The sequence below is a fragment of the Myotis daubentonii genome, chromosome 5 (assembly GCF_963259705.1).
Source record: "Myotis daubentonii chromosome 5, mMyoDau2.1, whole genome shotgun sequence".
Classification (NCBI taxonomy): Eukaryota; Metazoa; Chordata; class Mammalia; order Chiroptera; family Vespertilionidae; genus Myotis; species Myotis daubentonii.
In genome coordinates this window covers 73,198,489-73,224,111 of record NC_081844.1, presented here as the reverse complement: position 1 = coordinate 73,224,111, position 25,623 = coordinate 73,198,489, and the positions used below count along the sequence as shown (strand labels likewise).

Below are 25,623 nucleotides of genomic sequence, written 5' to 3'. Positions count from 1 at the left end.
GCCGGGCCGCGACGGGAGCCCGATGGTGAGAAACTTTCCACTTTGTGACTTCAATGCCAATTCGGTTCCAGGTAGAAGCCGCGCCCAATCACGTACTGCCGCGCCAGAGCCGCGAGGCATCTCGGGATTTATAGTCCAGTTTCCCGCCCCCCACCCCCACCCCGCCCCGGCGGAACTCGCTGTCCCGATAGGCCCCGCGGCGGCGGCAAGGGTACGTGGCGCGGCCAATTGCGGCTGCGCGGCCAGGTGAGGCAAGATGGCTGCGGAGCTGGGCGTGCGGGTCTTCAGGCCCTGGCTGGGAGCTGGGCTGGGTTGGGTGGTTCGGGCCCTTCTGTTGCTGCTGTGGTTTGCGGCCCGCGGAGGCGCGCTCTACTTTCACATCGGGGAGACAGAGAAGAAGTGCTTTATTGAGGAGATTCCGGACGAGACCATGGTTATAGGTGCGGGGGGAAGGGGACAGTTGGGAACTAGAATGTGGGCGCGGGGCGCGGGGTGTGGGAGGGTCAGCAGCGCTCCAGAGCCGGGAGCAGCAGGCCTCGCCGTGCTCCTGCTGCCGCGGACCTGGAGTCACCGCTGACCTGGGCTCGCCCGGCTTCCCTCCAGGAAACTACCGGACGCAGCTGTATGACAAGCAGCGGGAGGAGTACCAGCCAGCCACCCCCGGACTGGGCATGTTCGTGGAGGTGAAGGACCCAGAAGACAAGGTGAGCGGCCCCTTTGCCCCGCGGAGCCCTCCGCTCTGCACTTCAGCGCTAGACCAAGCAGGCGCGGACACTTCCCCTCCTGGTTTCCACATCTGCTAAGTTGGTAAAAAACAGTTGGTTATGTGGGGAAATCCAGACTTGGCTTAGACTGTTGGAATACTGGCTCTCCTCTCAGCCTCATACTGACTGCTGCATGATTCTTTCCCTAAGCCATTTACTAGTCTGTGTAATGCAAGTTCATCTGTTTTATAAGTGTGAGGATTAATTGTGGTGCTGAGAAACAATTTTGCCAACTCTAAAGCTGTGACATCTACACGTCAGGGTTTCATAGAACAGTGTACTTTCCAAAAAGAATGAGCAGCTTTAAATTTTGACAGCGATTAAAAGAAAAAAAAACAACCCTCAAATCCCTTTAGCTGTCACCTAAAAAAATGAATGACACCAAAATCATTGAAAGGGCGTGAGCTATGAATAAAAGAAAACTTCCCAGGAGCAGTCACATGCCAAGCTATGCCTGATTTTTTTGCCCCTATTCCAAATAGTTTTCAGACAAGCTTTTGGCAACTGCTTCTGAGCAGCTTTGGACCTTTTGGTGTTGTGGGATGTCTACAGCTCTGCTTGCCGATTTTTGAGGCACTTAAAGCCTTAAGCACCATCCAGCTCCATGCAATGACTCTGACTAAAGCCCTTTCTCTCCAGGTCATTCTGGCCCGGCAGTATGGCTCTGAAGGCAGGTTCACGTTCACGTCCCATACTCCTGGCGAGCATCAGATCTGTCTTCACTCCAATTCCACCAAGTTCTCCCTTTTTGCTGGAGGCATGTTGGTAAGTGGACTCACATGGGACCAGCCCCTGTTTGGGTCGGGACTGGTGATACTGTGGGTATGAGATGAGTATGTGGAGCTCTTTGCATACATACCTTGGACAGAGCATCAGCCAAGGCTTATTCTTTTCTGTGTGTCTAGAGCCCCATAGAGCTGGACACTGAGGAGGCTTCATCAGTGTTGGCTTAATGAACAGTTTAAGGAAGGTGGGTGGACTGACTGTCAGCCCTTGGCATGAAGAGGGAGCAGAGCTACCTGATTGTCTTTCTCTTCCTTGTCTGTTCACAGAGAGTCCATCTGGACATTCAGGTGGGTGAACACGCCAATGACTATGCAGAAATTGCTGCCAAAGACAAGTTGAGTGAGTTGCAACTACGAGTACGACAGCTGGTGGAGCAAGTGGAGCAGATCCAGAAAGAACAGAACTATCAGCGGGTGAGTGGCTAGGCTAGGATCAGTGGGCTTCTTCTCTGAAGCTGCCTACTGGCTCAGCCAGGAGTTACATGTCAGATTTATTATGAAACATACCAGGTTGTCTACTTTGCAAATATAAAAGGTGGGATGGCTATTATTAACTCTTCTTTGTATTTGAGGAGACAGTCTCTTAAGGCTGTTATTGCCCTAGGTTACACAGTTACAGAGTGGCAGCAGGAATTGATACCAAAACTTGGGTGCTATTTCCATGGCTCTAGGTGATCCCAGGGGTTTCAAACTCACCTGTGTCCAGGAGTAAGCAGGTTCCATTAGTGGATCTATGACCATAAGGATTGGTAGGATAGTAACCTGCCTAACCAGGGACAGCTACTGTTGCCAGCCAAGGACAACCTTGTAGAAATTCTAGCTGGCTCTGGGTTTTAAGAGGAGCTAGAGGTCCAGGTTTTTGTGTGAAAAATTCATTGGTTTTAAATGTTAGCAAAATACTGTGTGAGCCAAACAACACACACGTATGGGCCAGGTGCAGCCCCTGGACCACCAGTTTGCAACCTGTGCCCACAATCTTCAAGGAGCAGTTGGGAGACCTGAGCAGAGAGGACTCAGCAAGCCCATTCCTGGGCACTTCAGGACAGCTCTGTCTGAGGGTGATACCACACTACTTTACCTCTCTAAGCGCCAGGGTAGGACCTGGGAGGTCTGTAACTGACAGAGCAAAACAGACTTAAGTTACCTGAGGTCCTCTGGATAGTGAGGGTGAAGACAGTCCCCACGTGGGGTGGCTCTTTGCAGCATTTGACTGGTACCTGTGCAGAACTAGTTGGCCCTGGGCCATATTCCAGGGAGGTAACCCAGCAGTTCTAATGGACCCAGGTGGGGCCCAGCCAATTCAGGCTCTTCTTTCATTCTCTCCTCCCACAGTGGCGAGAGGAGCGCTTCCGGCAGACCAGCGAGAGCACCAACCAACGGGTGCTGTGGTGGTCCATTCTGCAGACCCTCATCCTCGTAGCCATCGGAGTCTGGCAGATGCGACACCTCAAGAGCTTCTTTGAAGCCAAGAAGCTGGTGTAGCCATCCTTCCTCCCAGGCTGGGGGAGAAGAGGCCTCCTGGAACTGATTTCTCTCTGGCAGGAGGACTGATTCCCAGCCATGGATGTTCTGGAGGGAAGAGAGGTCACACGCACCCCAGGCACAAGCTAAGGGGAGCAGCTCAGCTGGCTAATACTGAGCAGGTGGTGGGGCAAATGCCTGCCCTCTCTCCTGAGCTCTGGGCCTTTGCAGTAATCTCCTAGGGGCTATTGAAGCCACTGGGAGCCCCACTGGCACCTCAGAATCACAATGTTACTGATCAGGGATGTGAGGCTGTTATCTGGGGTGGCTGCGGGGAGGGGAGTGGGTGGGCAAGTCAGTTTACTTTTTGTCTTCCTTGCTAACTTGGGGTTTTAGGCAGGTTGGGATATAGCTGCGATTCTCTGCCACCCTGAGAACCTCCTTGGGCCTAAATCCAGCCTGCTGATCCAGGGTGTGTGTGTAAATTGAGGGTGGGATATAGAGGGGGTTGCAAAGTGGGAAAATGGTCCTGAGATTGACTCCAGGTTTTTCACTTGGGTGTCCTTTTTGGGGCTTGAGGAACTGGGATCAGGGCAAGCAGAGGTCTTGGTGCTGGCTGGGGATGGGGCCTGCAGAGTCTTAGTTACTGATTTCATTTTCAATAAGTCTAGGTTTGTTACATTGGTTTCCCAATAAAAAATTTAAAAAAGACTTCTTGTCCAATGTAAAGTTACTCTACTATCAGTGGGCATAACACTTCAGGGAATGTCAGTTCTTCCAGTGGGCAAAGCACTTCATATTCCAAGATGAGTACCCACCTTTGAACGTCAATCTTTGTTTTTTAAATATATATTTTTATTGATTTCAGAGAGGGAGAGAGAGGGATAGAAACATCATGGATCAGCTGCCTCCTGCATGTCCCCTACTGGGGATTGAGCTGGCAACCTGGGCATGTGCCCTGACGGGGAATTGAACTGTGACTTCCTGGTTCATGGGTCAATGCTCATCCAAATAGCCACACTCACGAGGCTGAACTTCATTCTTTTCATCCTCTCCATCCCTTCCTGCAGCAGAGGGTAGTGGTTTTGCCCAAGGATATCCAACAAGTATATTGGGTTGGGGTTCAAATTCACACCACTTCCTCTGTGCCAGCTCCCTCATGAAGTGCCTCCCTACCTTTCCAGAGTAGGTGGACTCAGAATAGACTTGTCATGGTGCTGCAAGGAAATGCCTATTTAGAATGCAGTTCTTTGAACAGGAATGCTGCAGGTGTGGGAAGGACAGAAATCCCTGGGTAGGTAGGGATAAGGATATTGATGGGCTTAACCCAGTAGCTGGAATCAGCTGCCTCTTGCATGCCCCCTACTGAGGATGGAGCCTGTAACCCAATCAGGGAGTTACTCCTATTATTAACGTCATGTATTAGTATGGTACATTTGTTAGAAATTAATGAACGTAGCCAGGCTAGTGACTCAATTGTTTGAGGGTTGTCCCATGAACCAGGAAGTCACAGTTTGATTCCCCATCAGAGCACATGCCAAGGTTGCAGGCTGATCCCCAGTAGGGGGCATGCAGGAGGTAGTAGCCATAGATGCTTCTCTCATCAATGTTTATACCTCCTCTCTGAAATCAATAAAAAACAATTTTATAAAATATTAACCTAGTAATACATTATTATTAACTAAAATCCATACTTAATGCAGATTTCCTGACTTGTTACTTATGTCCTTTTTCTGATCCCCTCTATGAAAGTCTGAGAAACTGTCACCGCCAAGAGAAGCCCAAAGAGACAACTAAATCTAAATCTATTGTGTCCATCTCTCTACCAAGTTTATTTTTTCCTTTAGTCCTCACAGCAATCATGTAGATCAGGCACGGTATATACGTATACTTAGGAGAGGGAACAGAGATTGTTTTGCCCCCACACATAGCTGAATTGGCAGAGTCAAGTTTCGAATCCAGTCCATCGGTCTGTAGTGCCTGGCTCCTAACTCCATGGGGTATCTCTTGAACGCAAGACTAAGCCCTGAGCTTGGCTTTGCGGTCCTCCAAGCTTGTTGCAGAGGAAGAATGCACCTGAGTTGACAGCCAGGAGGCCCAGACGCTCCTCGCCTTCCCTTGGGAAAAGGAGGAAGATGCAAATAACCCCAGGGCGCCGGTTTGAAAGTCCTGCCCCAACCCAGTGACTTGAGCCCCCCTGGGGCCTCAGTATTTCGGGATGTTAGGAAGCGGGGGCAGTTAGCAGTCCAGTGGTAGCCGTGCTCGCGTGTTTCTCCACAGGCGGAACCTTTGTCGCCACAGCTCCGGGGAGCAGACGGCGCGGCCGGAGCAGAGGACCCGCAGGACCGAGGGGCTGGGCGACGGGTAGGGGCGGGGCGGGAGGCGGAGGTGCCGCGTAGGCCGAGGAGGCCGGCCCGCCCGGCTGGGAGCTCGAGCCCCATGCGCGGCCGCCTCCCCCCACGATGTTCCCCTCCCGGAGGAAAGCGGCGCAGCTGCCCTGGGAGGACGGCAGGTGAGCGGCGCCGGCCCCGGGCCCTGTCCTCCGGGTGCCGATCTTTACCGGCCGCGGGGCGGAATCTAGGAGCCGGAGGCTGTCGCGACTCGTCTCTGCGGGGCTCTCTGAGGGTCTGTGGTTCTCATCATGGGTCACTGGGTCTCGGGAGTGCGTGTCTGTCTCCGTGTGGGTCTCTGTGGCTTCCAGTCTCTGTCACTCTGCAGGGCTCCGTCACCCGTGGGTCTGTTTCTCCGCTGACTTTCCTTTGTGAGTTCCTGGTTCTCTCTTTGCAAAGTCGTGTTCTCAGGAGTTTCTCCTCTGGCCGCTCCCTATCTGAGTGCTGGTCAGTGGCTCCGTTGACCTCTCTGAATGGATCTCTGTCTTTCTGTCCCCGGTCTGTTCCATTTCTCTGTTTCCACCTCCACGTAGCGGTGACCCTCCCTCCTTCGCGCTTCCCCTTCCTTTCTGGGCCACCCAAGGGAACGCGCCGAACAGCAGCTCTGCCCGCTGCCCGCTGCCCGGCTAGCGGGCCTCCTCCCGCAGCGCTGGGTCACCCCCTGCAGCCGCACTTGCACGGAGCCTGCCCCGGGTTAGGTATGGCCTGGCCCAGGCCTGAGCTAATGTTTACCACTGAAGCAGAATCGGGGAGGTGGAGCTTTTTACTTGTCTACATTTGGGAGGACACTTCAATCTTGAGATGTGACCCCAAAACTCTTCTCACCTAGAACACATAGTGAGTCTTCTTAAAAAATATATATATTTTATTGATTTTTTTACAGAGAGGAAGGGAGAGGGATAGAGAGTTAGAAACATCAATCAGCTGCCTCCTGCACACCCCCTACTGGGGATGAGCCTGCAACCAAGGTACATGCCCTTGATGGGAATTGAACCCGGGACCCCTCAGTCTGCAGGCCGTCGCTCTATCCACCGAGCCAAACTGGTCAGGGCACATAGTGAGTCTTTACCCAGCGAATGACACCTCGTTCCCTTTAGATCTCTTAACTTGGCCATGTGCCAATTGGTTCTGGGATATAGTGGGCACAACTCTTTATCTTTGGGGATTTTTCAGAGTTGGTGTTGAAGTAAGAAGACAGGACTATAATAGAAAGAAAGCCAGAACTGTGGAGTTAGCCCCGGGCAGAAATCCTCTTTAATCGCCATGTGACCAGAAACATATCACTTAATCTTTCCGACTTCAGCTTTTCCATCTCTGAAACCGGGAAGAGAGCTATATGAGGACTGAGGGAGACAAACGTAAAATCCTTGATACTGTGCCTGGCACAGAGGAGGTATCTTCCACTTACCCTTGCCATTTGGAAGTGCTGTCATCAGAGCATTTGATTATTCAAAGCTTATATCACTACGATTTGGGTGAGAGAAGAAAGGAAAGGTAGTGGAAGACAATTTTCATTTCCTGATCCCTTTTCATAAACCTTTGGACAAACACTGTGTTCTCAGAAAAAGTTACTGATGTCTCTTCTCGCTTTTGACACAGGGGTACTAAGGTCCATGCAACAGATGCAGGCTAATGTAGCAATGGAGAGTGCTGGCTGCGGAGCCAGCCTGCCTCGGTTTGAAACTTCTCTTTCCTAGTCTTGGGCACAGACTGAAGAAGGAGAAAAAACCTCATCTGGTTTGCCCCTCAGAGCAGGGTGGCCCGGGCCTGGGAGCCGATGGGACTACAGATCTGGAGTTTGCCATCATGTGGCATCAGGGCAACTTCTCAGTGTTGTCCACTGTCCGAAGGAATTGGGGTTCGGCTCTGAATTAAGCTGTTCAGCACTTTAGACTTTTAACAGCTCTGGATGAGAGTACCCAATGGGGATGTGATGCTGGTAGGAAGGAAGGGAAAGTTAGACCAAGGAAACAGCATGTGAAAGGGCATGGAGTGCCCAGTTCGTGCCATACCCTGGGTAATGGTCATTGCTTCTTCCCCTGAAGGTGGGATAGTTCCCCATGTCCACCTCCCCGGTCTCCACCCCATCCCCAGAAAGGGCTCAGAGGGAGAATCAGTAGAGACTCCAGCCTTCCCAGGCCACTGGCAGGATTGGGTTCTGCTCCCCATCGGAAACCCCCACCACAGGACAATGGGGGGTAAGTCAGAAGCCCCCTGTGTGGGTGTCCTACCCAGCCCTCTCTCTGCTGTGTGTGGGACCTGGCTTCAGGACTGCTGGCTTTCTGGTTGGCAATTGTGCCACTATAGAGAGGCAGGACTTGGTGTGGCTCTAACTGCATAACTTAAAGCATGCCCTGGCTGCTTGAACCCTTCCTGTAGCTCACTTCGCATGCCCTCTGCTGTGTGTCTGGTGCTGCAGCCTCAGACAGGAACCTGATTATTTATGGGGAAGACAAGCAGGGACTTGGGGGATTACAAACCTCTAAGTACTCCAAAGGGTGAAGTACCAGATGCCATGGAAGCATAGAAGGGGCATGTATCTCAGTTTGTATACGTGAGAAGATGGGCAGTGCTGGCCATGACATTGGAGTTTGGCCCTGAAGGATCAGTGAGGGGCTTTCAGACAGGAAAGGCATTTCAGGCAGAAGCATCAGGCTGTGTGAGGGCTGGAGCACGAAGGAATATGGTGAGCAGAGGAGCTCAGAGTTGGCCAAATTATAGCATTGGATGAGTGGTAAGGGGCAACGAGATGGGGCCAGGTCACGGGGGTTTGACTGTCAGACCAAGGAATTTGGTCTTTTTCTTGTAAACAGAAGAGGATCATCCATGAGATTGAAGAGGTCTGAGCTGGGCAAGGACCAATGAGACCCAAGCACAGAAGAGAGGCAGTAGGTGAGGAAGGGTCAAGGGACACTTAGGAAGTAGAATCTATAAGCCTGGTAGCTACTTGGTGACTCCTAGAGGTTATAGACAGGTTGCTTTGCTGATTACTTCATGGGGAGTCCTGCAGAGGAAGCCTCCCTTTTCTTGGATTCCCCAGCTTCTCCTTCACTACCCTCAGGAACTTCTAGAGAGAGAGGCAAGAGAATCAGGTGAATTACACTTGTTTTTTTGTACTTTCTAACCTAAAGGCCAATCTCTCTCAGCACTACCTCAGTGTTTAAGATGCCAGCTGTCTTCCCAGTTTCTGAAATGAGCCCGGGTACTAGCCCAAACCCCAATCTTTCTTTCCCTACTCCATCTCTCAACTCTTGTCGCATGGGCTGCCTGTTGGACTGAAGCTTTGGGACTTGTTCAGTGAACTGCCACTGTCAGTTTGGGCCTTGCATTGGTTTGGGGGCAGGCCTGATCTTCCGAAAATAACATTGGGTTTTTCGCTGGTGATTGATGCCAGCACAGACCCAGATCTTAGGGAGCTTTCTGGTGTGAGAAGCAGGATGAAGCCAACGTTTCAGCAGGTGGTGAACATACAGGGTGTGGAAGGCAGTGGGTGAGATCTCTAAGTCCAGGCTCCTGCCATCAGCTCAGGTCGGGAACCCCTGTCCTGGGGAGGGGCAAGTGCAAGATACAAGGAGCCTTATCCCAGCCTTCATGGTCTGGCCAGGGCTCATGCACAGAAAATAAGAAAGCATCAAGGAATGGGCAGCTCTGCGACCCAGGAGTGGTCGGAGGGCTTTCTGGAGGTGGGGGCATGGGCTGTATTGTGACACATGCTAACAGCATGAACAAAAGCATTAAAGTTGCTTCTGCACTAATTCACAGGTGCTTAGGCAGACCAGCCCTATTTGTGGGGAAGCCAGAGAAGGGGTCTGTGACAGAATCCCAGACCAGACCTGCCCTTCTGACCATCCCTGCTCTTGTCCCAGGTCCAGGCTGCTTCCCAGCAGCCTTCCCCGGAAATGCTCCGTCTTCCACCTCTTCGTTGCCTGTCTCTTACTGGGCTTCCTCTCCCTGCTCTGGCTGCAGCTCAGCTGCTCTGGTGACATGGCCTGGGCATCCAAGGGACAAGGGCAGGAGACCCCAGGTCCACCCCGGGCCTGCCCCCCAGAGCCGCCCCCTGAGCACTGGGAAGAAGATCCATCATGGGGCCCTCACCGCCTGGCAGTGCTGGTGCCCTTCCGAGAACGCTTTGAGGAGCTCCTGGTCTTTGTGCCCCACATGCATCGCTTCCTGATCAGGAAGAAGATCCCACACCACATCTACGTGCTCAACCAGGTGGATCATTTCAGGTAGGGACTACCTGAACCTGCTCCCCCTCTCCAGGGGCCTCACCTCGTCCAGACCTTTCAGGGCCTGCTCCCTTTCCTGGCAGCAGCCCAATGCTGGTGGGCCTCAGACCTGTGAAGGGCACCTGGGCAGTGGCAGGAGGGAGGGAGGTGGGACCCTTCTCACTGGGGGTGACAGAAATCTTTGGGGAAAGTTTGGGGCTGGGAAGGCCCTGATCTGATTTCCATTTTCAAATGGGAGTGCTGTACATGGAGTAGATTATACCAGGACAAGAGGAGGAGCAGGGAGAGCTGTGGGTGGTCACTGCAGTTGTCTGAGATGATGGGGACTTGGCCAGCATGTAGAAGGAATGGAGGAAGACAGACAGGGCTTGCCAGGGGATTGGTGGTAAGGATTAGACGAAGGGAGTGTCAATACAATGGCTTTAAAGTTGTTCACAGTCTGGCATTATCCTGAAATCTTTGCACTTACCAAAATCTTTTCTCCATAATCACAATCGAAGCATCTCACACTCTATCCCACCTTTCCTTCCAATTCCCTCCCTCTGGAGACTCCCTACAGTTCCTGGACACCACCAGGCCCTGTAGTCCAGGATGCTCCCAATTTCCTTTCTTTCTTTCTTTCTTTCTTTCTTTCTTTCTTTCTTTCTTTCTTTCTTTCTTTCTTTCTTTCTTTCTTTCTTTTTTTCTTTCTTTCTTTCTTTCTTTCTTTCTTTCTTTCTTTCTTTCTTTCTTTCTTTCTATTTTACTGGGGTGACATTAGTCTACATGAACATGTAGGTTACATGTGTGGATTACTAATTTACAAAATCTGTATGTAGGACCATGTGCCCACAACCCCCAATTTTCTTTTTTTATTTTGAGAATACCTTTATTAAAGCGGGGGACAGTGAAACAAAGGAAGGGCTTAGGGTAGAGGAAACAACAGGAGAGAGAGAGAGAGAGAGAGAGAGAGAGAGAGAGAGAGAGAGAGAGAGAGAGAGAGAGAGAGACCCAACGAAGTGCTCTGCTTTGGCTCTCTAGAACCGTTATAGGACAGAAGTGGGCCACGCTGGGCTGAGTAAATTCACTGAAAAGTAAAGTCACAGTGAAAGTCCTGGCCAGCTTTTCTCAGTGGTTAGGGTGTCAGCCTGCAGACCGAAGGTCTTGGGTTCAATTCAAGGTCAGAGGCACGTACCACAATTGCAGGTTCAATCCCTGGTCCCAGTCGGAGCACAGATAGGAGGCAACCAATCAATGTGTGTCTCTCTCTCCCCTTCCACTCTCTCTAGGAATCAATGGAAAAAATATCCTCTGGTGAGGATTAACAGCAAAAAAAGTTACAGTGAAAGAAGTGGGCCAAGGCAGGCTGTTTTTTGCTCACTGAAGTCTAGGACAGGAGAAGCCACAGGAGATAGCCTTGGTGGTGATCTGCTTGGCTCTCTAGAAACATATAGGAAAGAAGTGAGCCAAGGCGAGGTTGGTTATCTCACTGAAAAGTTAGAGAGAAGGGGGCCTTGGAGATGGTTCAGGGTGTAAGCCAGGGATGAGCTGCCGCCGCCATTGCTCCTCTGGTTGCAAGTCTCATGGGATTCTTAGAGTTTAGGAGAGAAAAGTAAAGATGCACACCTGAGAGGGAAGAAAGGTGAGTGTGCTCCAGGAGAGCCTGCCGATGCTCCCAATTTTCACTGTCCACTCTCCTTGTCCTCACTTTCTCCTGACCTAACTTGGATTCCATGGCTCATTGTTAAAATCACTCCCCTGCACATATCTCAATTCTCCTGCCCCTTTCTGCCTGGCACAACTTCTGCCTGGTGAAACCTGACTGTTTCATTTACACCTGCTCCTGGGCAGCTGATGTGACTGGAGACATTGAGCCCTGGCCCAGGAAGCTCCTCAGCCCTGCCTGAAAGCCTCGAATTCCTCTAGTCTTCTGCCTTTCCCCTCTCCTCCCCCATCCTCCCCCCAACTTTGCTTTCTTTTTGAGAAAACAGAACCAACTGGAAGAAAACTTGTGCAAGTCCCCAACCCCTGGCCCTGTGGACCAGCTTCTGTGCATGGTTGCTTTTGATGCCTTGTCCCAGCTCTGCTGGGGCCAGCTCTTCCACTGGCACTAGCTCCCTTTCTCGTCTCCTACTCAAGGACATCACTCCAGCTCTGGGCCCTTTTCTGTCCTACATGATCAAGTTTTTCTTCCTTTCTGGGTCATTTGCATCAGCATACAAAATTGCACATCTCCCACAGCTATCACCTCATTTCTCTGCTCCCCTTTATAGCAAAACTCCTCCCACTTATCCCCTCACGGCTAAAACAGCTTTCACTGACATCACCAATGAACCTTGTTAATCATCCTTCATCCTGTAGACTTCTCGGCAGCATTTGCCAAATGGATTACTTCTTCCTTCCTCAAACACCTCTGTCTGACTTCCGGGGCAGCCCTCTTTGAGTCTCCTCCTTTCTCACTGGCTGCCCTCCCCTCCTTCTTTCCAGGTTCTGCCTCAGCTCCCTGGTCTCTCGGTCTCAGTGCTCCTGAGTGTCTCCTTGCTGGCTACAGTCACTCCCTGGGGGATCTCATCCCGGCTCAGAGCATTAGATCCCATCTCTACTCTGGCGACTCCAGAGGCTATACTCCCAGCCCAGACTTCTCTCCTGAACTCCAGACCTGCACATCCATCTAGTTGCGCAGCTCTCCATTTGCTGGTCTCGGAAGCACCTCAAGCTTAACTTGATCAAAGCTGAATTCCTGATATCCCACCTGGCAGGCCAGCTTCTCCTGCCTCCTCCCCGACCAGGAAATGCCAACTCCATGCTTCCAGTTACTCAGCCCAAAAAGCCTTGGAATCATTCTCCACTTTTCTTTCTGTCTCACATGAGACATCCAGTTTGTCAGCAGAATCCATCTAGAATCTGCCCACTTCTCACCGTCTTCACTGCCACCTCCCTGAGCTAAATCACCATCATCTTTTGCCTAAATTATTGTAATGGCCTCTCAACTCACCTGTATGCTTCCACCTCGGTCCTCCAGTCTCTTCTCAACACCCCAACTAGAGTGATCCTGTTGCACCCTAAGTCACAGTGTGTCCTGCCTCTGCTCTAAGCCGTCCAGTGGCTCCCCACCTCTTCACGGCCAAAGCCTAAGCCCATCAGGGGCCTGTCACCTTCTGACCTCATCCTCTATGCCCCACTCACTCACTGCCTGGCCACATTGGTGCCTAGGCCTTGCTAGGCACTCTCTCCTCTGCTCAGAGCCCCCTTCCCCTGATTTCCATAGGGCTCATTCCCTCCAGCCTTCAGGTTTCTACTCACCCTTCACCCTGTTACCCTGACCACCTGTCTTAAAGAACAACTGCCTCATGCTTTGACCTCCTGCTTTACTTTTCTCTACAGCACTATCTGGCTTTTTAAGTATTTATTTGTTTATTTTTTTGTCTCCTGTTATTCAAATATCAACTCCTTGAGGGCAGGGCTTTGATTTCTCACTGTTAAATCCTATGCTCTCAACAGTTTCTGGCACATAGTAGGTGCTCAGTAAACATTTGGGCAATGAATGGAGGAGCAGACGTGAAGCTGGATAGCTCCACAGTGAAATCAGTGTCGGCCTGGAGGGCAGCATAGGCCCCAGGGTGGGTGGTGTAGAGGACGGGCTCTCCTTCAGAGTCTGGGGGAGAGCCAGCTCGCTGCCCGTACCCTGCCCAGCCTTGGCCGTTCTGTACAGGTTCAACCGGGCGGCACTCATCAATGTGGGATTCCTGGAGAGCAGCAACAGCACAGACTACATCGCCATGCACGACGTGGACCTGCTCCCTCTCAACGAGGAGCTGGACTATGGCTTCCCTGAGGCAGGGCCCTTCCACGTGGCCTCCCCAGAGTTCCACCCGCTCTACCACTACAAGACCTATGTCGGCGGCATCCTGCTGCTCTCCAAGCAGCACTACCAGCTGGTGAGGCCCAGCCAGCCTGTTCTGCTGAGCCAGGGAGCTCCCACTGGGTGGGGGCACTGACAGGAGGAGGGCAGTTCTGGGGCGCAGCAGGGAACCCAGGAGCAGCCAGAGACAGGAGAGAAGAGCAGGAGCAAGCAGGTCAGTTAGGGTGGATTCAGGCGCAGCACAGAAAGCCCGTGAAAGTTGGCTTCATAAAAGTTGTGTTCATTGGGTCTTAAAATGGATAAGTCTGGTTGGGGCTGAGAGGAGGGTGTTGCTTCCTGTGTGGCTTGCCCAGCCACTCAGACAGTGTCACTAGGGCACCATTTCTCTCTCCTCATTCTGCCTTCTTTAGGCAGGATTTCTTTCCAGATACTCAGGGTGAGGGGTGGTGGTTGTGGTTGCAATCTGTACCTGTCTAGGCCCAAGTCCACTGGAAGGGGGAGCTCCCTCTCCAACAGCCAGACAGGAGTTCCCGAGCCACACCGCACAGGCTCTTGATTGGCCTGACTTGTGTCCTGGGCCCATCCCTGAGTTAGTCACTGTGGCGGGGGGCGGGTAGGGGGGGAGCGGGGAGAGGAGAAGAACTGAGTAGTTTAGACCTGAGTCTCCTGCTCCTCACAAGACTAAAGCCAACTTTATGTAAATGAAGTCCCTAATCTGGTAGCGAAAATTGGTATCTGCCACAGAGCCCAACTGTTCCTCTCCCATACAGAGGAAGAAGCCAGGGCTGAGCCCAGAAGAAATGGGGAGGGGCAAGCAGGAATTGGTACTTCTGCCCTTTACCAGCCACCCAGAGAGGTGCCCTCCTGCCGGTCAGATATTTTGGGGAAACAAATCATCTCATACAAGTTCCAGGCACAGGGGCTGGGATGTGCTGACTGTCCCCCCAATACTGCAGAGGTTGTGGGAACTGTGAGCATCGGTGTCCGCTGCAAACTTCCAGGGGAGGAGGAAAGGAGGCTGGGTACTTCTGAGAGGTAAGAGACCAAAGAGCACACTGGGCGGATGAGGCAGGTGATGCTGTCTGTCTCTGTGTTAGTGCAACGGGATGTCCAACCGCTTCTGGGGCTGGGGCCGTGAGGACGATGAATTCTACCGGCGCATCAAAGGAGCTGGGCTCCAGGTAACACCCCCAGGTCCCCTACCACCACCTCAGCCATCGTGGCCACCCCGAGGCTCCCTTCTCTGCCCTCAGCTTGGAGATCCTCAGCTGGTTCTAATCCTAGTCCTGCCCCCAACTTAGCACACCTCTTCTGCATAATGGGAATACAGGCCCTTGCCTGTGGCCTGTGGCCTGTGGCAGGCAATGGGACCCCAGAGGACTAGTGGCGAGGGCCAGGGCTCCAGGAGGGGCAGCCTAACCCAACTTCCTTTGGCCTCCTCAGCTATTCCGCCCCTCGGGCATCACAACTGGATACAAGACATTTCGCCACCTGCATGACCCAGCCTGGCGGAAGAGGGACCAGAAGCGCATTGCAGCTCAAAAACAGGTGCTGACTGGTTCCCTGATCAGGCATGGATAGGCGATGACATGGGGGAGCCAGCAGGCCCAAGCATTTCACCAAGTTCTACGTGGGTTCAAATGGCCCTACCCACTCCTTTTTGGCCCAGCTCAGTCGATGGCATTTTGTTTGGGTACCCTTCCCTGGTTGGTGGTTGCTATGGGACCTGGGACCTGGGTCAGATGACCCCCACGCAGGCTGGGTGGAGGGGACTCAGCTGAAGGTGCCAGAATCCCAGGCAGACCTGCAACCCAAGAGTTCCCATCCCTCAAACAGCTCTTCTCTAGGAGCCATACTAGTCAACTGAAAACCCCTGCTCTCCTGCTTACTGGGGCATACAGCTGTGGGCGAGCCTCTCTTCAGTGGGGTCACAGAACCTCTGATGATGAGGTCATCGGCATCGATATACAGCTGGCACCCACAAAGCCCTGAGTATGTGCTCTCTCCCCTTTTCCTTCCCAGGAACAATTCAAGGTGGACCGGGAGGGAGGTCTGAACACTGTGAAGTACCGTGTGGATGCTCGTACAGCCCTGTCTGTGGGTGGGGCCCCGTGCACTGTTCTCAACATCATGTTGGACTGTGACAAGGCTGCTACCCCCTGGTGCACATTTGGCTGAGTTGGTGGACAGTAAGGAGGCTTGTGCCTACAGGCCACACTGCTATTCAGGCCCTGGACAAAGCCTCAGGCCCTGGGCCCAGCTCCAGTAGGATGTGGAGTGGTCTGCAGGCTACGTGTTTGCAGCAGCCTGGCCCCCAGAGGCAGGCTTGAGCCAGGACAAGACACACAGGGTGCCTGGGATGCTGCTAGCAATAAACAGTGATGGAGAGAGGCTGGGATGTGGCTCCCACCCGGGACTCTCCGCCCTGCCTCTGCTTGCCCTGCTCTGCCCTCCTTTGCATGCTGAGACCTGAGGGCTTTTGTTCCTTCCTCCAGGACCGCCTCATGCAGAGATATGGTTTAGAGGCCAGGCTGCTGATATGAGTGGCTAGGGCCATTGGGAGGCTTAAAGTGCAGAAACCAGAGAGCAAGCCCCACAGAAAGGGAACAACTGAGAGCAGCTCTAGCTGGTTGTCACCATGTAGGAATGTGGGCCTGTGTTGTCAGATCTTCTGATTTTTCAAAAGAAACTAGAAGTCTGGATTCTTAAGTGAAATTGGTTAATTATTAAATGATAGCAACTAATTGAAACTTTTAAAAAGTATGGCAGTCCAAACAAAATGTGTTGTGAACCACCAGTTTGTCACTGTGGCTGACATCTCTCTTTGTTATAAGCCGGCAAGGAGTTGGGTTAGGGCCGGGGATGGCCAGACCAGGGGAAGCTCAGGGGGGAGAGAAGCCAAAGACACAAGGTTCCTGCTACCGCCCAGAGCCCTCTAGGCCTTCTTTCGGGGCAGTGTGACCACCGCCAGGCTCTAGTGAGCTCTGACTCTGGGAAGGGGACTTCACCTGCCTCACTAAGATGGACCGATCCAGAGGACTGGACTCAGGGCAGGCAGGATGTGTCGGCAGTGGCTCAGTCATGGCTTGAGGGAGTGAGGGCCATGTTTCTGACGCCAGAGGAAGAAGATGAGAAGTGGGAGAATCCCTGGGGTGTTCCCACAGCACAAGCGATCACCTAATGCCAAGGAGAGGTGAAGGAGGGGAGCTGAGGGGACTGTGGAATTGGGGAGTGATCTTGCAGGGAAGCCTGGGGCCAATGAGAGAGTGGGAGGCCACGGGCCCTGCAAAGTAGATCACTTCTTTAAGGCATTTGATTGCCAAAGATTGGCGGCAGAAGTCCTAGGGGACTGGGACAGTTAGGCTAGTTTAACAAGTAGGACACCTGGAATGCTGGAGGAAGAGATTGAGGTCCTACAGTTCAGGAGGGTGGATTCAATAGCTCTGCTCCAAAAAGACTCTGAGCTGCTGTGTGCAGTTGTGTGGGTTGTGCACTCTACAACCTAAGCATAAGCCAAGAGACTTGAGCCAAAATGAGCAGAGTGAAGCTTCAGGCTCCATATAACTGTTCACGTGGATAACAGAGGGTCTTTGTGATCCTAAATTGGTCTTACCCAGTGATTCAGCCCCACAGTGAGGGGCACGCAGGCTGCAATTACAGTGCAAGGGTGGTGAGCAGGACTTACTCAACTTGAGGTCCAGGAGAGGGGAATAGTGTGTTTTCTGTATGCCAGTCTCCCGGGCAACCATGGCTAAATCATCCTGGACTTAAGTAATGTGGAGGCAAAACTCCAGCCTCTTGGAGCTGGTGGGAATGGATGTGGTATCATAGCCCTCAGCTCTGTACTCATCTGGCACATAGCAAGACCTCACAAAATGTGGGTGTTCCTTTATACCTGCACCAAGGATGTAGAATGAGCAGAAGAAAAGCAGGATCAGCTCACTCAGCCTGGGCTGGGGCACAACTCCGACCTGGGGCCGCACACTCCGCTATGGCTGCTGCTGCCACCTCCAGGAGAGTGGGAGAGAGCTGAGCAATGGTTTGCAGGGGGAAGAAGCAGGCAGCTCTACTGCTTCCTAGTGCCTTGGTTGCCTCCTCTGTGGAGTAGAGCTAACATCCCTGTCTCGCTGGCCAGATATGGATGAAATGAATCCAGGATGAACTGGCACCTGCTGAGCATTCACTGAGTACAACATGCTAGGTCTTATTGATTAATCTGTCTTGTAGCTGAGGATGGTGGAGCACAGAGAGCTAAGTAGCTTGCCCAAGGTAAAAGAGTTGGCACCTAGTGGAACTTGGCCTTAGAGCAGATTCCTTCACTCCTGGCCTGCACAGCTGGTCCCATGCACGGATGTTCCTTATCCTCCAGACTATTCCTCCTCTCTCTAGCCCTCCCATGGGGAGGGCTAGCCAACATGGTTTGATGTCCCTCCCACCTCTGAGAGGAAACTAGGGCCATGGGTGAGATACAAAGTATCTGCCCCATGCTTCCTCTGCTGGATTAAGATGGGGATTTGGCTGCTGGGTAGGTCCCTTGGAGCATCAGTGGGACCAAGAGCGTGGCACTGTGCCTGAGGAATGTACAAGGTGCTTGGGGAAGGTCTCCAGGAGGCTTGGGCTTGCTGGTGGAGTCAGTTTGCTGTCAGATAGGAAGAGTTCTGGAGGGATCAGCATGTGCAAGGTAGAGAGATGAAGAGAGCATGTTATGTTCAGGGATCTGGAAGGAGCTCTGGGCATCCCTGGTTTGCCAATACAGTGCAGAAGAGTGTGTGTGTGTGTGGGGCGGGGGGGTGGCAGCAGAGGGAAGGTTGGGTGGACCATGAGGATCTGTGTATGCCACATTGAGCAACCTATACTGTATTCTCTGGGTTCAGTGTTTTCAAGCACAGGGAAATTTTTGAGCAGGGAGAGACCTTTCTGAACCCACAACTTTAATGTATTGAGACAACACTCTAATCAACTGAGCTATCCTGCTAGGACACCACTGTCAATTTCTTAGTTTTGACCAATGCACTATGGTTAGGTAAGATATTAACCATAGGGGGAGCCGGGTAAAGGCTATACAGGAATTTTCTGTAATATCTTCATAATTTTTTTGTAGATCTCAAATATTCCCAAAGGAAAAACAATTTTTTAAGATAAGATATATGAGGAGCATAGCAATTGCTCAGCTGATGATAGAATCTTGCCCTTCCCTTCAGGCTGACAGTTGAGAATTTCCTCTGCTACTGCGTCTGTCTGAGCTATGCCCCCTCGCCCACAAGTAAGGTTGAGTTGAGGACTCCTCAGGCTATGATATTGGACCAGAAAGAAGTAAATGGAAAAGGTAACTATTTGTTGTCTGATAGTGCAGCACCGAGTATTTCCTTCCCAAGGAAGGGATGTAGGAGATGTTTTTCCTTAATGATTACCCCGAGTGTCCCCTTGTCCGTTCCTTCATAGAGGCCTTCCTGACTACCCATTCTTAAGAGTTCACACACAAACTCACGCATACATCATCCCTTTTTATTGCCCTCACAGCTGTCATCATTAACTGAAATCTTACTTATTTACTCTCCCCTGTTCCTTCATCTCTCTAGAACTTCAGCCCCCTGAGCTCAGGACCTGTGTGTCTTGTTCATTGCTATGTCCCCAGTACCTAGCACTGGGCCTGCTGCCTCATAGGCACCCAGTTTTAATGGAATTGATTGAATTGAAATCCCCAGGTGGCAGGTTGCAGCCCACAGCACCAGCTGCTGTTGGCCAGGCCTTCTCTGCCCTAAGGCTGATGTTTTGCTCTCCTGTCCTGTCCTGAAGACCCAGGGCCACCTCTTCCCCACACCTGACTTCATCTTCTTTGTTCACTTGCCCTTTCCATCTTGTTTACCTGTCTGCCAGCAGCTGCTACACTACCTGCCAGCTTTAATTCTGCTTCATTTAAGCTCATTTGCACCAATTTCCTTTTTTAGAACAATCCACGCAGTCCCCTGAAGAGCAGCACATGCTGTGGGCGGCCCTGCTTCCCTTTTCCTGATGAGCACCGAGCAGCAGTTTCCTTCCCTCCGAGCACTCACTGAAAGCCCTTTGCCAGAACAGGAGAGGCCTAGACTCAGAGATGCTCATTTCCTGTGGACCTGAAGCCAGGGGCACACGCTGTGGAAATTCTGAATTTTAAGGGGATGGGAAGTCCAAAGTGCTTTGGGGGCTGACCTGCTTCCTGGGGTGACTTTTCCTCCCTCACGGCTGTAGGACCCACCCCACATCCTCATCACTGGGCCTTTAGGCCTCGCGGTCCTGGGGGCTACAACTCAGGAGAGAGTCTGTTCTGCTCCCTAGAAATTGGAGTGAGAAAGAGGTTCAGGAGTAGTGGCCCCACCCAGGGAATGTTCTCTCTTACCCTTAGAGCTGGCAACACCAGAGGCTGCAGAATTGCCCTTTCTGTGCAGTGGCCTAGAATCTCAGCCCAGAATGGGAAAACACAGACTTCCTGACACATTGTCACATCCACCTCTCACTTTCTGCTGCTGCAGAAGGCTCAGCATAAAATGAAATCATGTTGCTTTTCATAGAAATGAAGCCAAGGCAGGAATGTGGGCAGGCAGAAACTGAAGGGCCAATGAGACTTATCTGGAAGAAGAGAAATTCCTGGGGTTGGGTCAGCCAGGGTAGTGGAACTGGAACTTTGGCCTCAGCCAGAGGAGGTAGTAATCCCACCTCCACCACTAATTCACTGCAACCTCAGGCAAGTCGCTGAGCCTCAGTTTCCACATCTCTAAGGTAGAACTTTTCATACCTGCCTACCTTGCATGGTACATATCTGGTAGTGTATGGTGTCTGACACATAGGGAGTACCCAATAAGTAAAAGCTTTTATTACCATTTACAGGCTTTAAAACAGTGAGTGACGCCATCTTTACTGTGATTCAGAGAGTCATATTGCCTCATTACTTAACCATTCCCTCCTAAAAGTGCACTGGGGCTTGCTGAGGACTTGGAGGGCCTCTCAGAAAGACACAGGCATTCCCACATCTACACATGAGGGACTTGGCCTTGAATTCACTGACAAAATTAATTGCTATTTGCCAGATTGTGCTCCCTATAATGTTGTAGTGTTTTCGATTTTAAAAAAGCACAAAAGGCCGAAACCGGTTTGGCTCAGTGGATAGAGCGTCGGCCTGCGGACTGAAAGGTCCCGGGTTCGATTCCTGTCAGGGGCATGTGCCTGGGTTGCGGGCATATCCCCAGTGGGAGGTGTGCAGGAGGCAGCTGATCGATGTTTCTCTCATCCATGTTTCTGACTCTCTATCTCTCTCCCTTCCTCTCTGTAAAAAATCAATAAAATATATTTTAAAAAAATAAAAAAATAAATAAAAAAGCACAAAAGCCCTAGCTGGTTTGGCTCAGTGGATAGAGTGTCAACCTGCAGACAGAAGGGTCCCCCACTTCCATTCCAGTCAAGGGCACATGCCTGGGTTGTGGACTTGATCCCCAGTAGGGGGCGTGCAGGAGGCAGCCAATCAGTGATCTCTCTCATCATTGATGTCTCTATCTCTCCCTCTCCCTTCCTCTCTGAAATCAATACAAATATATTAAAGGGGGGCGGGGGGGGGGGAATCCACCTACAACAACAGAGAAAGAAATGCTTAATTTCTGGGCTCTGTCGTGGCACTGGATACCTCCAGAGAACTGGCGCTGTGTTCCAACACTTAACTGTTCCAGGTTCTGTTTCCTACTATATGGCCCCTTTCTTTCTGCTGCTTCCTGCTGGCAAAGGAAAGTTGATGACAAGACTTGGGCGAAAGCAAAATGTAGTTTTAAATTAAATAATACATTAAGAAAATGAGTTATGTCTAAGGAGAACAAATTCAAGTGTGATCTGGGATCTACAGGTTCGCCATCCAGTGGTTCTAAGCCTGGCCACTCACTAGAACCCCCTGTGGAGCATTAGAAGCAGTAGCCCAGCCGGGTGGCTCAGTGGTATGAACCAGGAGATCACGATTCCCAGGTTGCAGGCTCAGTTCCCAGTGTGGGGTGTGCAGGAGGCAGCTGATCGATGATTCTCTATCATCATTGATGTTTCTGTCTCTTCCTCTCTGAAATAAATAAAAATATATTTTTTTTAAATTCAGGGTCTTTAAACAATAAAATTAAATTTTAAAAACATTTCAGGGCAGGGTTACCATGGGGGTGAGGAAGGACAGGGTGCATTTGGGGAGAGGCCGACAGGGGGCCTAAAGATTTTCTTAGTTTTCTATTTCTTAAGCTGATGTTTGACATATAAGGAATCATTCTATTCTTTTTCATACCTTATATGTACATGTATATGTGTCACATTTATGACATATAAAGTATTTTAATAAAAAAATTGTAATGGGAACAAAAAGAAGACCATAGATACCTGTGGTAGTTACGAGTAATGAAAATGCACAAATTAAAAGCCAACATCATGCTGTGTTGGTAAGGATGTGGAGCAACTGGGAATTTCATGCAGGCGAGTACACGTGCAATTTATGCCTGCTGTCTTCGTAACTAGCCCTCCTTTTCATTCTCAGTTCCCCAGATGGAATCGACTAGCAGGAGGGCCCTGTGCTCTCAGTGGTAGCAGCTGCCCCTGTTTCTTGTCCCAGGGCAAACAGAAATGCTGAAGAGAAACAAGGTGAAACTTTCTGATTAAATAGTCACTCCTACTTACTTGGAAAGCCTCCCTTGTTCTTCATCTGTAAATTAGGCATAACTGTTGCCTATGGGTTTGTTGTGATAATTCAATGAGATTATCTATGCTCAGGATGCAAGAAATGGAAATCTCCCTTCTTTTTCCAAATTAAATGAGGACAGTACCAGCACCTGGAGGGACTCTACTATTACCCTGGGAGGCAGGGAGCCCTACCCTCTTTCTGTATCATCTAAGGCTCTCCCAGGCTTACAAAGTCCCAAGAAGGTCCCTGTCGATTAAAAGCGATCTAAAGACACATCTACCAAATGCAGCGTGTGGACTTCAGGTGGATCCTGATTCAAACCAATCAACTAGAACAGATTCCTGATAAAAGCAGGAAAATATGAGTAAGGATTGAGTATTAGGAGATGGCAAGGTGTTGTGAGGCCCCCCAAGAGGGACCCTCACTCTGTCCCACAGATCGACGGCGACCCCAATCAACCGCAGGAGACGTCACTTGATGCAAAACGCAAGAGGCTTTATTCTTTATTCCAGCGCGCTGGGGCCCAACCCGTACTCACGCAAGAGCAGAGGAGTTGTGCCCCCAGCAAGGAGTTTTTCAGCTAATTATATGCTAAAATCACACATCAGGGAGGGGTTGCATGCAGGAGGGTAAGAGGAGCTTGATAGGGATAAGGCACTCCTTCCTGGTGTTTTACAGCCTGTTCCTCTCAAGGTTGATTGAAGCTGGGTTTACTCAACCCATCCTTTGTTGGGGCTATCTCCTGTAATAGCCTTGGGGAGGGCGTCATTCCCTCTGTTCCTATCTCTAGTGGGGGAAGCCTAGGGAGTTGAGATAAAACAGGCAGCTAGGCCTGGCAGCTGGGCCTGTGCAGTTTGTAACATTCTTTTATTCTTTCATTCCCCCATTTGCTTTTTGGTAAGTTCTAATCATGGAACTTCTGTCTCTAGACATTCCTCTTCGAAACTATTTCTCTGGCGGAGAGACTGGTATTGCTGCCTGAGCACTAGTACCTGCACAGCACTTATTCCTTCTCTGATAAAGGTGACCAGTCGGTTTAAGATACAGGGCCCAAAAGTAAGAATTAAAAGCAATATAATAAGAGGACCCATAAGGGTGGATATGAGGGTCCACTGAGTCCTAGACTTCTTTATTTTGCCTGGGCTGTCTTAAGCCAGGTGTGATGAAGCCACGTCGGGATCCCGTCGACCTGACCGCCGTGGGGGTGGTCCTTTCAGTCCTTGGGTGGCAAATTTCTTTACCCAAACAGTGTCACCAGGTTGGAAGGGATGAACCGGATACAGGCAGATCATCTTGGACGTGCTTCTGGTCTGCTTGCTGGGTAGACTGTAAAACCTGAAAGAACTTGAGTAAACTGGTGAGATGAGTAGTACAGGGTCTGGAAGAGTCACTAGAATCTGTAAAGGCCCCACTGGTTTTAGGGCAGCCTCCTGGGCTGCTTTGTCTGCAGCCTAGTTCCCTCCTGCTTCTGGGGCGTCAGTGCCAGTTGACCCATCGTCCTTGCTCTGCTTATGTCTCTCTAACTACTTATTATATTACCTCAAGGATCCTGGCTCTGAATTCTTTCAGGGAAAATGGGCGTTGAATTCTCTTCTGTAGCTGCTTCGTGCTGAGGAGGGACAGAAGTTTCTCTCAGAGCCAAGAGATCCTTGCTATCTGTCAGAGGGACGATGAGGCCTGGGCACAGAAGGAGGTAGGCTTGTGACCTGGCAGAGACAAACTGTAACAAATGGTCTGGTGGGAGGGAAAGAAAACATTTCAGTTTTAATAACCTCTGTTGAAATAGGATTTTTCTCCTTAAAACTCCTCTATGGCTATCAAAAAGCCAAATCAAGATCAATTTATCTACTGTATTCAATTTGGCCTGATGTTTGCATAAATACAACAAGAATGGTAACTGACTACCTGTGCTGGAATTTCATGGTTGAACCTTAATGTGCCCCGTAGGGCCAGGAAGCCAAGCCATCCAGCTGCCATCAGGCCTGCCTGCAGTATCTGCTGTGTTAGGTGAATCCCTCACCTGTAGCAACTCCACCTGAGCCCACGCTCTAGGCTTTAAGGCCCATCTCAGTAGCCCTCCTACTCGTTGCGGCCCAGAGTGTGTGGGGGTTTCGCAGGGATGCAGAGGCATCCTTATTGCTCCCCTTCTACTCTTACCAACCGCCAGTGATGGTAGGGCATGGGCCTGACGCTCCAGCGCCAGCCATCTTCAGGGCTCCCAAGCAGGATACCAGGCTTTTCCTGTGGCACCTTTTTTTGGCTTCAAGTCTTCAGAGGTCAGACAGGTTTCTTTAAAACATGATACTCCAGTCAAAGTTTTCATTAAATAAAACCACTACTGGAAACTGGTCTTATTGAATTTATGCAAAGAAATGTATTGCCATGACTTATTAAGCATTGCCAAATTTCGGAGGAATTACATAAGGAGAAAAAGCCACTGACCTGCCTTAACATCTTCTGATTTTCCTTGTAACTGTTAGATTTCTTTTATCATTCTTCCTAAGTACTTTGGCATAACTATTTACCCTCTGTTTAGGGAGGCAGAATGTAAATTATTTACTCTTTCTGACCTACTGGCCTGTATCATTTGATTAATTTCCTTTCAACATTTCTCTTCTCCTTCTTATCACATACACAACCTTTCTAAATTTCATACTTTCAAATTATCCTTTAAACCTTCTTTCTATGTCCTTAAAAAAATGCATAACCATGCCTCAGACCTTCTACTCAGTAATTCCTTATTCTTAGAAACCTCAATCCTTTAATGATTACCATAAAGTAAACAGCCAGTATTTCTTAGATTACTAAGACCAGGTGCTTCCATCCTTATGCAATTTCAAGTATACTGTATTCGTCTAATTTAGTCTTGAAAGGGTTAAAGAGAACAAAACGGGGCAGAGAGAAACTTACTGAGCTTAGCAGCTTGCGGCCTTGAGTCCAGCAGATAAGTAAAAATCAACAAAACTTCTGGTCTGCTTTCCCTGCCGACGGCCCCCCTCTTTTCTGTATTAACCATTTCCTCAGCTGCTCTCCCTCCTAGATTTTCACTCAGGTACCCGCCTGACCAAAGTTTTGGAGCCACACAAAGGAGAGGAGAGGGCAGGCCCCCTCCCTCCACACATGCACACTTTCACCAGACATTCATTCAGCAAAGGCATTTAGCTATTACAACACACAGTTTTTCTCAATCAGTAACATTTTTAAGCTTCAAGGTCCCAAGTTCTCAGCAGTTCTGGAAAACCACACCTGAGGCTGGCAAGCAGGTTTGACCCAGCCCTTGACTTTAAAATGACCATAATGCTTAAAGGAGTAGTTTGAGTCTGTCCCATAGCGTCCGTCCAGTGAGTCCACAAAATCAAACAAAAGAACACAGACACCAAACAAACAAAGACACCTAAGACAAACACAAGACAGAGACAAACAACTCGGGGTACCCCTTCTTACCTCCAAGGTCGGCTCCGCGGATGAGGGGTGGTCGT

At 50.6% G+C, this 25,623-nt stretch overlaps 2 protein-coding genes across 11 annotated transcripts in view; both read left to right on the top strand.

Annotated features, from left to right (window-relative positions):
- The first annotated feature begins 225 nt into the window (after positions 1 to 225).
- TMED9 (transmembrane p24 trafficking protein 9) lies at positions 226 to 3,721 on the top strand. Its single transcript, XM_059698160.1, has 5 exons — positions 226 to 440; positions 604 to 704; positions 1,404 to 1,529; positions 1,817 to 1,963; positions 2,882 to 3,721. Exons 1-5 carry the CDS (start codon positions 257 to 259, stop codon positions 3,029 to 3,031), a joined length of 708 nt encoding a protein of 235 aa, XP_059554143.1. The 5' UTR covers positions 226 to 256; the 3' UTR covers positions 3,032 to 3,721.
- A 1,634-nt stretch (positions 3,722 to 5,355) lies between these two features.
- B4GALT7 (beta-1,4-galactosyltransferase 7) overlaps positions 5,356 to 25,623 on the top strand; it is a 33,118-nt gene continuing 12,850 nt past the window's right edge. For 3 of the 10 annotated variants that reach the window (XR_009453053.1, XM_059698152.1, XM_059698155.1), the window contains exons 1-6: positions 5,366 to 5,522; positions 7,446 to 7,598; positions 9,267 to 9,629; positions 13,321 to 13,546; positions 14,568 to 14,651; positions 14,914 to 15,018. Coding sequence is in view for 8 of the 10 variants with exons in the window: in XM_059698152.1 (XP_059554135.1) it covers positions 5,473 to 5,522; positions 7,446 to 7,598; positions 9,267 to 9,629; positions 13,321 to 13,546; positions 14,568 to 14,651; positions 14,914 to 15,018 (981 nt within the window). In the remaining 2 variants the exon portion in view is untranslated. Of the gene's footprint in view, positions 5,523 to 5,547; positions 5,636 to 7,445; positions 7,599 to 9,266; positions 9,630 to 13,320; positions 13,547 to 14,567; positions 14,652 to 14,913; positions 15,019 to 15,492; positions 16,231 to 25,623 lie in introns of those variants that run through there. The other 7 variants (XM_059698151.1, XM_059698157.1, XM_059698154.1 and 4 more) reach the window with 7 other exon arrangements.

Bases quoted from the DNA above. Each gene is read 5' to 3' on its own strand.
- TMED9 (XM_059698160.1), top strand. From the start codon at position 257: ATGGCTGCGGAGCTGGGCGTGCGGGTCTTCAGGCCCTGGCTGGGAGCT. The intron at 1,530-1,816 runs GTAAGTGGACTC...GTCTGTTCACAG, and splicing joins TTTTTGCTGGAGGCATGTTG to AGAGTCCATCTGGACATTCA. The intron at 1,964-2,881 runs GTGAGTGGCTAG...CTCCTCCCACAG, and splicing joins AAGAACAGAACTATCAGCGG to TGGCGAGAGGAGCGCTTCCG.